The 15,109-nt window shown below is 37.4% G+C and overlaps 1 protein-coding gene across 5 annotated transcripts in view; it reads right to left on the reverse strand.

Moving 5' to 3' along the window:
- NALCN (sodium leak channel, non-selective) overlaps positions 1-15,109 on the reverse strand; it is a 239,290-nt gene that overhangs the window by 14,903 nt on the left and 209,278 nt on the right. For 4 of the 5 annotated variants that reach the window (XM_074535672.1, XM_074535670.1, XM_026793641.2 and 1 more), the window contains 12 exons: positions 14,576-14,632; positions 14,078-14,198; positions 13,842-13,973; positions 11,987-12,154; positions 10,754-10,858; positions 9,902-10,008; positions 7,820-7,940; positions 7,629-7,727; positions 4,067-4,160; positions 3,427-3,533; positions 2,952-3,026; positions 74-193 (listed from right to left, as the gene is read on the reverse strand). In XM_074535672.1, the coding sequence (XP_074391773.1) occupies positions 74-193; positions 2,952-3,026; positions 3,427-3,533; positions 4,067-4,160; positions 7,629-7,727; positions 7,820-7,940; positions 9,902-10,008; positions 10,754-10,858; positions 11,987-12,154; positions 13,842-13,973; positions 14,078-14,198; positions 14,576-14,632 (1,306 nt within the window). The remainder of the gene's footprint in view (positions 1-73; positions 194-2,951; positions 3,027-3,426; positions 3,534-4,066; positions 4,161-7,628; positions 7,728-7,819; positions 7,941-9,901; positions 10,009-10,753; positions 10,859-11,986; positions 12,155-13,841; positions 13,974-14,077; positions 14,199-14,575; positions 14,633-15,109) is intronic. The other variant, XM_074535671.1, reaches the window with a different exon arrangement.

The raw sequence follows: 15,109 nt of genomic DNA on the forward strand, positions 1-15,109 counted from the left end.
AGCAGCAATCCCCCTGCTGGTGCCTCAAGATAAAACAGTTTTAATCACTGGAATTGCATTTTGTATATCTTACCAGTAAGGCAAAGTGAAGTATGACCCATATAACTCCAAGAGATGTCACCAAGAGATCATACCGATTTCTTCTGCTTTGCCAGAAGCCAGAGGGTGACATGGCAATAATCTTCATTGTGACCTATGGATGAAAGGATTTCTCACTTGTAATGAAGAAATTATTATCCCTTGCCATGAGATCCTCTTCCATTCTCCAAAATGTTTGATTGGGTTCATTTTATGAATAGTTTTAAACAACAAGGGCCAGGTTTCACCTCAGCTAAATATTCCCATGTGGACTACCTGGATAATATTAGCTTCCCTTAGGTGGAGGAAAACTGGTATACAGATGACCAAGACCAAGGGATAAACAGCATTCTGAATTGTCTCTCTGCCTCCATCAAGTATCAAAGACAGGAGTGCAGCTAACCACCTCAGACTGAATGCCTAATGAGGTCAATGGGGGGGTAAAAATAGCTTTAAGTTAAACAAGTTAAACAAATCATGCAAATAATATGTAGCTAAAAAAGGTAGCAGTATCCTATCTAGCTAACTGCCTGTAAGCAAGCTAAAATCACATAAACACATTTAAACTCAGGAATATAATTGTGTTCTGCAGCACCTACAGCTCAAATTTATTAAGAAGCTTTCCTATATTGCAAATATTTCTTGCTTTAAGGAATACTGTGCACTCTGCACCATCTGTACTCAGCAGCATGGAAGATAAAAAAGCTAAGAACAGTAAAGGCAGTATATTTGACAGTGAACCTGGTAAAAGACAGCTTCCAAAGTGCTTTACATTTCCAATTTAGGTAACAGGAATGCAGATGAGAAGCTCAAGAATAGATACTAATAGTTAGAGAAATAGTCACAACAGGTAATGGATACCAAAGTAGAGTGATGCATGTAGAGGGAACACTTAAAAGTTTCTCACACGCAAGTTGTATTAAATCTCAAAACAGGTTATGAGTTACTTTATAGAGACTTTAAATGTCAGGCATTCATTATGTTATTTTTTCTATTCCACCTTGCAACCCTGCCATTTAACATTTCAGAAAACAAACCTGAATATAAGAGGACACTAGCTTGAGGTAAAAGGCTGATTTTTCAGTTAGCTTTTGCCTTATAATGTTTTCTGAAGCCTGACTACAAAGTGAACAACATGGTCTCTGAATCTCTAATTACCATTTGAGTTACTAAGGTATCTTGCCTTCAGTTACCTGAGATGCCCTAGAGAATTGAAGAGGGATGGATGGGTCTGGCAGGGATGACATAAGACCTGTAAATGTCCCTGGCCTTGTGGAGTGGCTACTGCAGGTAACTGAATCTCACCCTTCATCTTCCCCAATCACAGTAACAGCTTAAACACCTACCTCACATGTGGAATTTAAACACCTAACTTTAGGTGTCCATAATCTCGAACTGAATACCACACCATGGAAATAAAAAAATCACATCTCCTTTACTCTGTCATCATCAATGTGGTAAAAAAAGTGAGATCTTCAAATTCTTCCAGTTTTCTATACCACATATATATGATGTGAGAAGTAGAGGTTTAAAGCTGAATCAGGAGTTGTTAGATTGGACACGGGGCCATCAGCTATGCAGAAAGCAGACTCTGTGAACAGACTATGCTGCATTAGGGAAGATCATGAGCAGGAAGCTGCTTCCTCTCTCCATAAATTGTATGCACTCACAGTGTGATAGCTTGCCTGTTGAGACAGTCAACAAATTTTTCCTGGCTCTGACAAAGTTCCTTTGAAATTCTAGAAGTGTATTTGTTTCCCCTGGCAGTATAGGAGAAAAAAAGTATTTCCAAAGACATAGTTACTAGGTAAATTAAAACCTGCCCGTGTATGACACAAATAAAACTTTTCTGTGTTTGCTCAGTCTCTCCAGAGATATTGATTTCTCCTGGGTAGGGAAAAAAGAAGCAACAACATGGACATACTCTTGCTACAGCTGCTACAAGGTATTCACTTCATTTTTTATTCATCACTACTGGCAAAACCTATCAATGGAACATAGGAACTGTCAGATTGGATTAGAGCAGTGGGAAACATAGTCTACTATCCTGTTTCTGATAGTGGTCAGTATCAGCTATTCAGAGGGGACTGACAAGAAAAGTAGTCAACCAAGAAAAGTAGTCAACTTAAGAATTATGTACTATCCTAACCACAAAGGAAGCATCTTCTTTAAACTTAAATGGATATCCTTATACATTAAAAAAGTATATGTTTTCCAAAATGTGTTTAAATAATTAGATTCTAGGCCTATGAAAATAGGCTAAATACACCTTGCAGAGTTTGTAAGAACAATATTCTCATAGACAGAGAACTGCTACCACACTGGAGCCAGACTTGTGCTGCAAAAGATAGACAATACTGGAGAGTAGCTTATAAAATAGTGGACAATACTGGAGCTGGAGAGTAACTTTAAAAAAAGATATTAAAATGAAGTATGATATTTAAACCAAAACAAAGCTGAGAGAGGTTTGATTTTGCACAGGTACAGAAGAGTGGGGATTAACACACCAGGCAAAACATAAATGGGTGAAGCAGAACTGCGAGGCAACACAGACCTTTTGTTGCATGGAGGGAATGTAATATGAGATGTTCCACAAGAAAAGAGGTCACTGGGTTCACCAAAACACACTGTTAAATACTCAGCCTTGAATATATATAAAGAGACACAAAGCTCAAGGTGTAGAGAAGCATGACTATAACACATTAAAAGTTTCTTCTTACAATACATGTTTAAAGACAAGTGACATAGAGAACCCTGCATGTACACATTCAGAAATAAACATCCTAGTGAAGAATGAGAAACATCCCTAAAGACAAATGAAATATATACATACAAGTCTTAATCTCAAGAAGTCAAAAAATGTATTACTTTACCTCAAGGACAAAAATGAAGGTGAAAACAACAGACATTGTTGCTAAAGGCACAGTTACTGGATCTGCAGCATCCCACTGAAAAACAAGCACAGTCCATTAATAGAAGAATAGCTGTTAAACAGAATAAATGCCTCTTCATTGCCTTAATTTTTCTTAAGGGTTTTGTTAATTAATGAATTTCACTTTAAAATATACTCAGAAAGGAATGGCATTTTGGTATACACCTCTCTCAGATTTCCACCTTAACTAGAAATTATAAATAATGGACCAGACTACAAAACGACAGAAATTGACTGAACTCCACAAGTAACAATTAATCTACAGTGATCTATGCCAGCTGAGATTGCTGTATCTAGAAATCACATTTTCTTGCATTCATCACACTAATGGCTCAATTGATCATTAATTGGTGTTAGGAAATGTGCAAACACATGCTGTACTACTGTAATGAAGCACTTAAAAGAAACACAGTTACCTTAACTGATAACAATACAGACTGGGCCAGGACAAGTACAGCAATAGTTCTCTTAAAAAATGGATGCTGAGTTATATCATACATCTTTGCTCTAAAGCCATCATTATCTGAAAAAGAAAGAGTTTGAGGAGGAGAGTTAAAATACACAGTAACTTCCCCCCCTATTTCTTGACATATTTTCCATGTTCATTAGAGGCAAAATAATCCTTTCCCATTTTCAAAATACATTTCTAATTTTCTGCCACAATTTTCCATATCAAATAGGGCCTTCTGAACATATAATTTCAAATACTGAACACCAGTGTTGCATGAAAGCTTTGGTAGTTTTAGGGCAAGTGCATCATTCAACTGCTGTCAGGTTAATACATTCCATTCATATCATTACAGCCAACTGCAAATATTTTTCATTTAGAAAATAAATTTTTCATTAAGGCTTATCCTAAAACCATCGAAGCACAACCTTTTTAGGGTTGATTTTAATAGCCTTATGGAGAGATCTGTAGTTGGAGCCTGTTTCCACATTAACTTATGCACAACCTCCTAGTGGCCTCACGATTACAGTTTTAATTTGAATCGCAGACTCCTGGGGAATTACGAACACTAGGGCTCAACATGAATAAAATCAAAATATCTTTGATACCGGGACGAGGTGGGAGATGAAGAGGTTGTGCTATCTTCAGTCTGCTTTTCAGATCTTCCCATCGTCTCTGATCTACAGTCAGTAAAGCTGTCCCCTTAATAAACAAAGAGAAGCATATAAAGCTTTTGTCATTTAACAGCATTGTAACATGAAAACAACACTCTCTTTGGTGCCTGAAATAAAGTTACATACACAACTTCCCTTAAATAACACACTGCTTGGGGAATGGAGTCTGAAGTATCAGCTGTTACCCAAGAGGATTTCTGGATGCATTAGCTGTGAGTTTCTGGGACTCAACTCAGCAGGCACAGTTGCTGCTCTTTGTAGCAGTAGCCCATTGTGGGCAATGAAACACTGCAGGAGGTCTTCCATTTGACTGAATGTCATTTCCCAGGAAGCAGAGTGGTGGATTTTGTCTGGACTTTGCAGCAGAGAGTCTGTGACTTACTAGTGCCACTAGTTTCTTCAGGGAAGGAGCCCTCCAGGAGACCACTGTTGGTCTCCACAGCTCTTCTGCTTGGAGTGTAATTGAAAGAAACTAATAGTATGCTATGAACCTACAAGAGCTCTCCATAGAAAAAGCACAAAAGGAGGTGAAGACACATCTTTAGGGTAGATGGTGGTAGCTGGTAATGTGTAAAAATGTTCACATAACAGAGCAAACTTCAAACAACTGAACGTTATCTAAAATGACCTTCAAAACAAAATTAGTTCCTTATCACTTTAGAGAACTGTAAAATCTCACAGAAGGATTCTAGAGTTACAAAACAAAGGAGACCTTTTCAAGGTAAATGTCAAAATCCTGTCTTCCAGACACTTGGCTCCTGTCCCTGTCAGAAAGAGCCACACTGAGCTGGGTATGGGCTGGCATGATCTTCGCCCTTACATGGGCATTCGCTTGTGTAGATGTTGGAACTGTGGCTGGCTGTGCAGCTGATAAGGTCAGGATTTCTACCTGTCAGTGAACATGATCTCTTTATGGAGCTGGGTCCCTAGATGGTACCCTGGGAAGAGGTACCTTCCAACACAATGCAGACAAAGTGAAGATGTAAAGATGCTCACTACTCCTGTCAGGCCCAAATGGCACCATTCAGAAACACTTAGATTAAAAGGCAACACATTCCCCCAAGGAGCATGTCTGCTTTATATTCTTGGAGAGTCTTCACTGCAAACAAGACAAAAGGTGGCAAAAAGGTGGATTTTTGTAGAATCAAGTGGTGCCAAATTGCTTTGTTGTTCAGAAACTGCCAGTTCCAAAAGCAGGTTCATCATAAGGGAACCACAGAGCGGAGCATTGTGAGCAGAGCTAGGCTGGAGGAGCTGTGCTTGCATTTGGGCTTTTGCTCAAAGCACCAACTAATACTTGAGTCATTCACATCTTCACTGTGGCCTGAACTCCTGGCAGTCAGGAGCTGAGACAAGTGATAGTTGAGGACTGAAATGGGGTTGGAATAATCTGGGCTATTGCCCTGTCACTGGGACAACCAAGGACAGAGCCCAGAGCTTACTGTGGTACTTCCCAGTCCAACGTTTCCACACTTGCAGTTCCAACAACTCATATGAAAAACTAGAGCATATCTGAAATGATTATCAATTTTTCTTTTTAGAAAATTGTTTGTTCTCATTTAAAACAGTTTGTTCAGTAATTGCCCAACTCTGACCCTCATCAACTACTCCTGTAATTGTTCTAACGGTATATTAGCCATGAATTTTCTAAAAAAAATATCTACTTTAAACACTAATACATTGGTTAAGTAACTAGATTTAAGAGAATGTGACTGAACTTCACACTGTGGATTGTTTTGCTCTCTACTTTCTGCTTTCTGGGCTAGTTGCCAGCCATCTCTCTATGTTTTTTTTTTTTTGGTTTTTTTTTTTTTTTTTTTTTTTTTTTTGTTTCTGGACATTTCTTCACTCTACTTGAATATTAATTGGGCTGAAACTCTTGCCCACTTAATTAACATTAATAGTTTCAACTCAAGTCTGAAAACATTTTCTTTTCTCTATAGTAAATACATAAGAAGTAATGAGTAGTCAAGGAAAAAGAAAGAACAACAAACATTACATGCCACTGCTGTTACTAAGAAACAACTGAAGAAGCTGAACCAGAAGATATAAAAGATTTATACTTTAAATATCATGTGAATTCTACAGAAATATTGCCTGATGTGCCTGTTCAGTGTAATTTACAGGGAACTGTTAGTAGTGAGCAAGGACAAAAAGCATAAAGATTCTTGTATTCATGTATTGAAAATTTTGAAGGAAAAGTAATATTGCACAGATGAACAAAAAGTGACAAAAGCATCTATAAAAATCCAGTGGGGTTCTCATACTGCAGAAACTTCAGCTTTGTTAATCCACAAGCAAAATTTAGTCAATAAGAAAAGGAATTATTCATACATTGCTTCTTGTTCTCTAGAGCAGATATATTTTAACAGGAATGACTGCACTTCATCTTACTAAAATTAAACTGAAGTTATGCAAACATAAAAATACCTTCAAAACAGTAGAGGTTTTAGGCTATTTATTTGGCTCACAATGTGCTTGACCCCACTTCATGATAGTAACGTATAACAGTAACTACAGTAACGTGCTGCTCGGCTCCCTTCCGGAAGGAGTCAAGTGGTTTCCCTGATGGACAAACTCAATGGTTGTATTTGCTACTGGGCTCAGGTCAGGGTCAGAGTCAGCACCCAGCTCCAGAACAAGCACACTGGGCTGTCACACTTCTCCATGCCCCATAGCATGTAGTAATCCTTTCCCTTCAGAGCCACGAGTGGTAAAAATATCATTTCTCATTATTTTTGTGACTTTGAACTGAAAGAGGAAAAAGTTAATAATTTTGTCTCTATGCCTCAGAGGCACCACAAGAGGATCAGAAAACCCCCTCATATTAAAGGTTGTGAAGTGTTCGTGCAGCAATCCCATCCAGAGGATTCTACCTTTTAACAAGCGTAGGCATGAGCTGCTCTGAAACAATTCCTTTGAGGGCAGGTTTTTCTCCTTTTCAGGGTAATCCAAAAAGCCCACGTGAACTTGTCTAGGAATCTAGCTACCTTTTTATTTGGAGTGATGGACAATTATTTTTACAATGTACTTTGTGGTTTGTAAAGAAAAAGCCATACAGCTTTACTTTGGATCTGAAATACTGCAGTGCCAGGGTTCTTAAGAGACCCCTTCATTGCAATACGGGCAAGTATAACACATCTTTTTATCTGTCACCACATGTAAACCTACATCAAACTAAGCAGCATCTGTAAATACACAGTTCTTTATGTTCAATCTTCATCTAGCAGCACAGCTGCACTAGAAATAAACTCTAACAGCTTTGATAGAGTGTGTGATGGATTGCTGTCATCACAGGCTTTGATCTTCTAGCAAGTATGGATCAGATGTATCTGAAGCCATATTTGCAGTCTTGTAAAATGTAAGATTGGTAAGCCAGTACTAGAGGCAGCCTTACCAGGTAATACAGACATTGTAATATAGGTTTCAGGTTTCTCACAGAGCCAGTTCTATACTCAATAAACCCCCTCACTCAGAACAAACCACCTCCTTATACCTTGTTTTCATTAAAATTAGCGATGACAACTCCAACAAAAAGGGTCAGTCCGATCATGCAGCCAAGGAATACAAAAACATGGATGTAGATTCCATGGATCTGAATAGACAGAAATAAGATCAATAGTTAAAAAAAAGAAAACCCCAAAGTTATTTGTTGCAGAATTCAAAGAGTATGATGTGTTTCCTTACCGGCCCAACACGATGAATAATAACATCTCTGACTTCCACCCAGCCTTTTAATGACAGAACTTCAAATAGTGCCAGCATTGCATTGCCCACATTATCAAAGTTAAAATTCCGAGGATTTGCCCTGAAACGCAGAACACAAATTAGCGTAACCAGCAGTAAAGTTCTATTTGTTACCTTGATTCTTCATAGTGTAATATTTAAATGCTTTGCAAAGTTGTAGTGAAAGCCTCTGAAACTTGCCAAAGATCCATATCAGGAATAAGAAAACAATAGCAACAGCAATAGATATGTAACATAATTTTTTAGATCCCTATGTATGTTTTACTTTCTTACTCAGAGTTTGACTCACAGCAATAAAGTTTATAACATGTTCAAGGCTGGGCTGGATGGAGCTTTGAGCAACCTGGTGTAGTGCGAGGTGTCCCTGCTCATGGCAGGGGGGTTGAAACTACAGATCTTTACAATTCCTCCCAACCCAAACCATTCTATGACTCTATGTTGCTGCATTTTAAAGCTTTTGCCAAAGAAAGAGAAAAAACCATCGTTCATGGAAAAAATTGATCTGATGTCATTGGCCAGATTCTAAAATAAATTTACCTGCAGAAAATAATTCTCTAACCCACATAAAAGATTCGAACTCCATGGTCAGTGAGATTGTTTAAAAAAATGTTGTTCCCTATTTTATTATCATGAGGAACTGATAGGATAAAGCAAAACTTAAAAGAGGACATGAGAGGACATCACACCTTCATGACTTTCCTATACCATGTGCTCTGACCTTTTTTATCAGTTGAGATTCAAGAGAATGTTTCCAGTTGAACATTAAAAGTACTCTCTTTGGGCTAGATTAGGACATTGCTCTGTCTCTACAATCCAAGTCAGATAATCCAAGGAGTGCAATGACTTTTCAATAGTTTATAAGGTAAATAGTTGTATTCCAGAAGAGTTATTATGTGTTTGGTGCTTCTTGAATCCAACCATTCAGTGAAAAGAGAGTTCTCAGATGTAGATACTTCTTTTTAATGCAGTCCTTATACTGACATCTGGCTCTTGAAAATCTGGCCTGACAGCCAACAGGTGGTATAAATGTTTTTGTAGTAAAACATTTTTCTGCAATAACAAAACATTCCCCAAAATTTACAGTTATGCTGATTAAGACAGTTTTTGCTTATTTCTGGACCAAGCTGAACAGGACTGAATTTGCTTACTCAAGAAAGAATTTATCTGAAGCATTCAGAAACAAAGACTTCTGCAGATGTCAGGGTTTTACTGACTGTTAAAATTACAGTACACTATTTCTTTGGTGTAGGGTGGCTCTGAATCTACCACTGCTGGTACATTCTTTATCCCCACACATGGCCAGTTAAAATAATTGTGGCTGTTAAGCTGATTTTGCAAAATGTCAACCAAATGAAAACTGTAAACAATTAAAAAGAGTGAGTTTTGCCTGTTCAGGTGTTGGGAAATATTAAATGTATTAGAATACAAATTAAAAACATACATTAGCTTTTCAATCAGTTTTACTGTACTTCTGCACCAGATACACCACAAGGACTCCCTGCACTGGAAAAAGAAAGAAACTGCTGGCTGGCATGGTTGATGGCCATAGAGGAGAAAGGCTTTTTTAGTCATGATATAATCATTTGTTTTTATGGGTAGCTGTAGGCTGGTTGATTTCCATTTCTTTTCCTTCCCACCTTTTCCTATTTATTCTTAGGTTCTATTGTTGCTTTATGGCTCTAAGGTTGCCTTCATAATAGTACTAAAGAATAACTAAGTGATGATACTTTTCAAGAAAATAACTCCCACTGTAATAATAACCAAATCAAATCTAATTCCTATATAGGTTCAGTACCTAGAGGTTTTTTCCCTTCCTTTCTGGTTTATGAAATGGAGGTCAAGTCTGGAAAATGTCATATATCTGGCTTTTTACTAAATATGCCAGAATTTTTACTCTTAGTATCATTTGAATTACAACAAAACCCCTCCATCAGTAATTTAATGTCATCATATTTGAGCCATTTTTTTCTACACCAACAGCTGCATTCTTGAAGAAACATAGGCCAAAGTGTAGCAACTCACCAGACTCGTGGCACCCAAAATCCAGGCTTTTTCTCTCCAGGTCTTAACTTTAAATTGAGATTTTTGGAAACACTTACATTTATTCTGAAGATGCCATGACAATCCTCCTATAGTGAAATAAACCACAGCCTGAGATTAAACAGAAGCCTGTGAGAGATGTCAACATGCCAGCATAAATAGCACATTTACCATGATGGGAAAGCAATATAGATGAAATGAAGGGTTATTTATAAGTCTGCGATTAATAGTCATGGACCTTTACCCAAATGAAAACTGCATCTCAGCAAATGGTCCATATACCTTTTTCCTTCAGGACTGACAGTGCTTTTCAATTTGCAAGACTATGTGGCCTTTTACCTCTTTCCTAAAGACCTTTCCTAACGACCTTTTACCTCTTTCCTAAAGACCTGCTCTCTTTAGGTCATAATGATATTTCTCAAAATGGAGTAAGAAACAAAGATAACTTTCTCCACTTGGCATCCCCATTGATTTGGACTTCTAGCAGTCTAACCTGTTTTTCAGTTGTGGACCTAGGAATGCAAAGATGTTATTTTCCATGATTAATTACATGTGCCATCCAGTCCTTTGCAGGTAACATGACATTCATTTGACAACTTTTTTTTAAGACAGTCCCCAATATTTGGACCTGCTTTAGTTATTATATGGAAACCCATCCCTACCCTCATTTGCTGATGTCTTAATCACCTTTCCCTCCATCATCCTGCTTCTGAACAAGGAAGAGCCCAAGACCTCTGTTTCTCATATGATAGCTATGATTGCCCCTCTTGCTTTCCCCAGCAGGCAAAAATGGCACAACATACCATTATTTTGAAGCAGAAAAGCAATTCTTACCCTAGAGATGATGTGAGGGTCATTGCATTTAGCCAGTTTTCCAGCAAAGAGCTGCACTCCAAAGCTTGCAAAAACAAGCATTAAAGTCAGCAAAAGAATAGAAACCTGTAAAGATGAAGTTGGATTTGTTAAACTCTTCTGCAGCCTTGAAAAAGGGTGTCAGCTTCCTTGAGGAACTGCAGGGAGGATCGTTTTGGGGTGTAAACCTGGAGATATGGCTTTGGTGACAGACACCAAAGTTTCTTTAGGTTCTGGTCCAGTAACCAGGTGCTGTGTTATATTAGTCTTATCTTTAACATGCAGATAAGGATAAAGCTTTCTTGTGCTCAGTGTAACACCTTGCTAAATTTCTGTATGCTTAAGAACTGCCACTCTCTTTAAAGGAACTGTTTGAGTACTTGCATATGTGCTGCTTCTGTTCTGCTTATTCAGGCTAATTAATCAGATTAAGCCATTGGAAGACATTTGATTTCAGAATAGCTCCAATAAAGATAAGCATGAGCAAATTAAGATGTAAATATCTTTAACAGAATACAGTATTTATGAAATGCCAACTAGCTTTATACTTTTTGTCCTTGCTCTATCACTGTCTGCAAATATTTTGTAGCTTAGTGTTTTATAACAACCTGACCTAATAAAGCCTTCTGTTAAGGAATAAGATGGCTGTTGCTTAGGCTGACCAGTACCACATAGGGCCCCAAGACAATAGATTATGTCTGATCAAGCAATCACAGACTCCACTGTTGTTCTTATTACAAGAATGGCCATGATCATAATAATAACAACAATGACATAAGAATGAGATCCATATCTGTGATGGACAACTGTACTGTTTTTGGCTGCCTCTCAAGAAGCTTGAAGGTAGAGACCTGCAGCTCAGAAACTTGGTTTACTTTTGTTCTTGCAGAGCTTCCATACACTACTTCTCATATTCCTTGACCAACCAGAACTGTGAAAAAGGGGTAGATTTTTTCAGTAGTCTTCCTATGTAATTATAACTAAAAGTATGCTAAACAAATAATATTGTTTCTAAAAGAATTATTACAACAGCTTTACTCAGTATGAGTTACTTCTATTCTAATTTTTAGCCTGTTGTGTGGTCATCTGTAGTGATACCACAATGAAAAGTAAGCAGACAACAATGGTGAAAAGAATAGAAAACATGAATTTTATATCAAAATGTTATCTTACTCCTTCAAATATTTTCACAAGAAAAAAATAATTAGCACATACCAAAAAAATTTCCTTGAAGCCACTAAACAGCTCTCTCACCACTTTCCTCATCTGAGGGACCAGTTTGAAAATTCGAAGAGGTCGGAGGCAGCGGAGCACCATTAAGAGCTGAGCTCCAGATTTGGCAGGGACATTCTGAGGCATCCAGCAGAGGAATATCAAACTCACCTGGAGGTGACAGGACAGAAAAGGCAAAGAAAGGTCAGGCTTACAATGTCTTACTTGGCATAGACACTGCACAGAAGGTCAATGAAGGTTTCTACCTTAAAATTAAAGAATGAGGTAAAAGAGCATCTAATTTAGAAAAAGGGCTTAGATCTCTAATGTCCTGGCTTATTGTCCTAACTAATTGGCATCAGCTTGTCTTTGTCTTGCCCTTTGACTCAAAATCCATTTTATATGCTTAATTAGATGGAACAGTTCCAAAAGGAGAAATCAATTTGGCTGACTCAAAACAGGGACACAAACTATATTCTTGGAGCAGGCAGCATTATTTCTCTTCCTCCTTCTAATTTCAGAGATTCTACCCTGGAACTGAAAAATCTTCACCTGGAAAGTCTGTTAACAGTTTCTCTGACCGTTTTTCCTATCACTTTGTTACAGGCATAAGTTGTTTTGTCACCATGTGGTTTCATTACACAAATGTTATGTTTTTGGAAGTGTTTTCGAACAGCATAGCTGTGTCGTGTAACCTGAACAATCTCTGACAAATGGTTATTGATTTAACATCTCTTAAGTGCTTCTTATTTTTTAAAAGCCAGTGTTATCATAGGGGGACAGAGATGAGAGTATTACAAAGAAGTAAGTGCACAAAAACTGGAGGATCAAGACAATATCATCAGTTATTTAAGACTTGATATAATTTGTTAAAAACAAAGTGATAAAAGGCAGCCACCCCACCAAAACAAACAGATTTAACAGTCCTGACTTTCTTTCACAGTCTTTTAAGATCACTGCAGTCATATTTGGAATATCCAAACTACGCCACTGAAATTTTTCCTTCAGACAAGCAGAGGGATTCAGAGAGATTTCAAGAAACTAAAGCACACAGGAATTATGCATATTAAAATAGGAGTTTTTTACAAGTATGCATATTTTTATTTCTGCTAACAATAAAATCTTTGATACAAATTGATCGTGACAAATTTATGCAGCACATCTGCCTGGTGGACTCATCTCTGAAAGATTTAATCTAAATCCATCAAAGCCATTTTCTCAGTAATTTCTTAAGTTAGAAAATATTTCATACTGTATTATACTGAGCACTGGTTTTGACACATTCCATGGTATTTACTGTCGTATGTGAAGAGGAAATGAACACCCTCCTCTCGTATTTTAATGGAATGCAAGAGATTTCCCAGAAACTGTTGAGTACTGTTGAGAAACTTTTTTCCTGAGAACCACTACTGATAGATATAGGACATAGGTTTCTTTGCTTTCTTCTATAGCAACACCAGCAACAAAGATGTGCCCTCTGTCAAATAGTAAATGGTTTTGAAACACCTTCAATAAAGCAGGAATTCTGTTGAGAGGGGAAGAAGCAATTAATATCTATGAAACAGGTAAAATAAGATTCTCCTGCATAAAAATGCTGAAATGAGCTCAGAGTTCTCAAGTTTTCTCTGAAGGAAAATCAGATCTGATACTTAAAACATATCAACAAATAAAGAATTAAAAGGGGTCATATAACAACCCCCAACAATACTAAATTGCCAGGTGTTTATCACATCCATGTATCACTACTATTTGTAACAGGGTGCAGAGACAAACTTCTTCACACTACTAAACATTTATATAACCAAATATATCAGAGTTAAGAATGCCACAAAAACCTTCCATAAATATAAAAACTTACAAGATATATAAATATGTCCATAACTCCTCCAAAGTCCCTAATGACAGCTGTTGGTGTAAAGAACAAGCCATCTGCCATAATCTTCAGATTAAGCTCAATGCTCATGAATATCACAAAAACATATTCAGCAATCTGAAAAAAAAGCAGAGAATAACCATAATTTAGGAACAGTCAGTGGAGAAAAGCAAGGTGACTGTGGTTCAGTAATTGCAGTGCAATTGATTCAGTGGCAGTACCTGAAGTGTTGGAGCATGCATAACTCTTCTAAAAGGGGATTCGAACATCATGGAAATGCAGGAGCATATCGTAACAATGATCATGACCCAGTCCAGGTAAGTGACCAAACCCAGCAAGTCACTGTGAATGATACACAAGGAAATGCCATTACAGAAATGCCCAGATCTCTGTGTACTTACTTTGTGCCTACACTACAGTTGAGTGCTTTCCTAAGAAAAATAAATTGAGCTGAGAGGTGTCAAAGATTTCAGTATTTCAGAAATGCGTAGTAAAACTACAGAAGTTGCATGCAAGTGAAGAAGAAAAGTCTGATTAAAAATCATCTTCCTATTCATCCTTCTCCCCAAACAACTTTACAGTAAGAAAAACCTTTTTGAAAAAGAAAAAAGAAGTACACATGTGCATGCACATTTACACACAGTCATGCACGTGTGCACACACACAAACTTATACTGCAGGCTTATGAGACCAAGCAAAGTTACTTTTGCAGTGCTTACTAAAGCTGATGGTATTTGGTATTTTTCACAGCTCCAGTAACAGGATCTGTTTTAGAACTATAAAAAGAAGAAAAGATACAGTCATTTACATTTTATTTTAGTCAGCATTATAATTATACCATGCATCCATCAACTCCAAGTAATTTCTGTCCAAAATCAAGGCTTCATTTTATCCTGTCTGTATTTTAAATGTCTATATAAGTTTCATTTAATTCTATACAATTTCAGGCATATTATCAACACAACTAGGATCACTTTAACTCATTGCATACCTGTAATTCCTCTAAGATTCTTTGAACTGACAGGTGGTTTTGGGTCTTGATTTTGTAAACAGGGACTTAATCTTGTAATTTTCTTGGGAATAAGGGGGACAACCTGCTACTGAATTTTAAGCACCAAAATGCTCTTTACAATTACTTCAAAACTTCTTGGACCATGGCTGTATGAGGCTCTGAGCAACCTGGCTTAGTGAAAGATGTCCCTGGCCAAGGCAGAGGGGCTGGAACTAGATGATCCTTAAGGCCCCTTGCATCT

This window comes from Zonotrichia albicollis, chromosome 2 (genome assembly GCF_047830755.1).
Source record: "Zonotrichia albicollis isolate bZonAlb1 chromosome 2, bZonAlb1.hap1, whole genome shotgun sequence".
Lineage (NCBI taxonomy): Eukaryota > Metazoa > Chordata > Aves > Passeriformes > Passerellidae > Zonotrichia > Zonotrichia albicollis.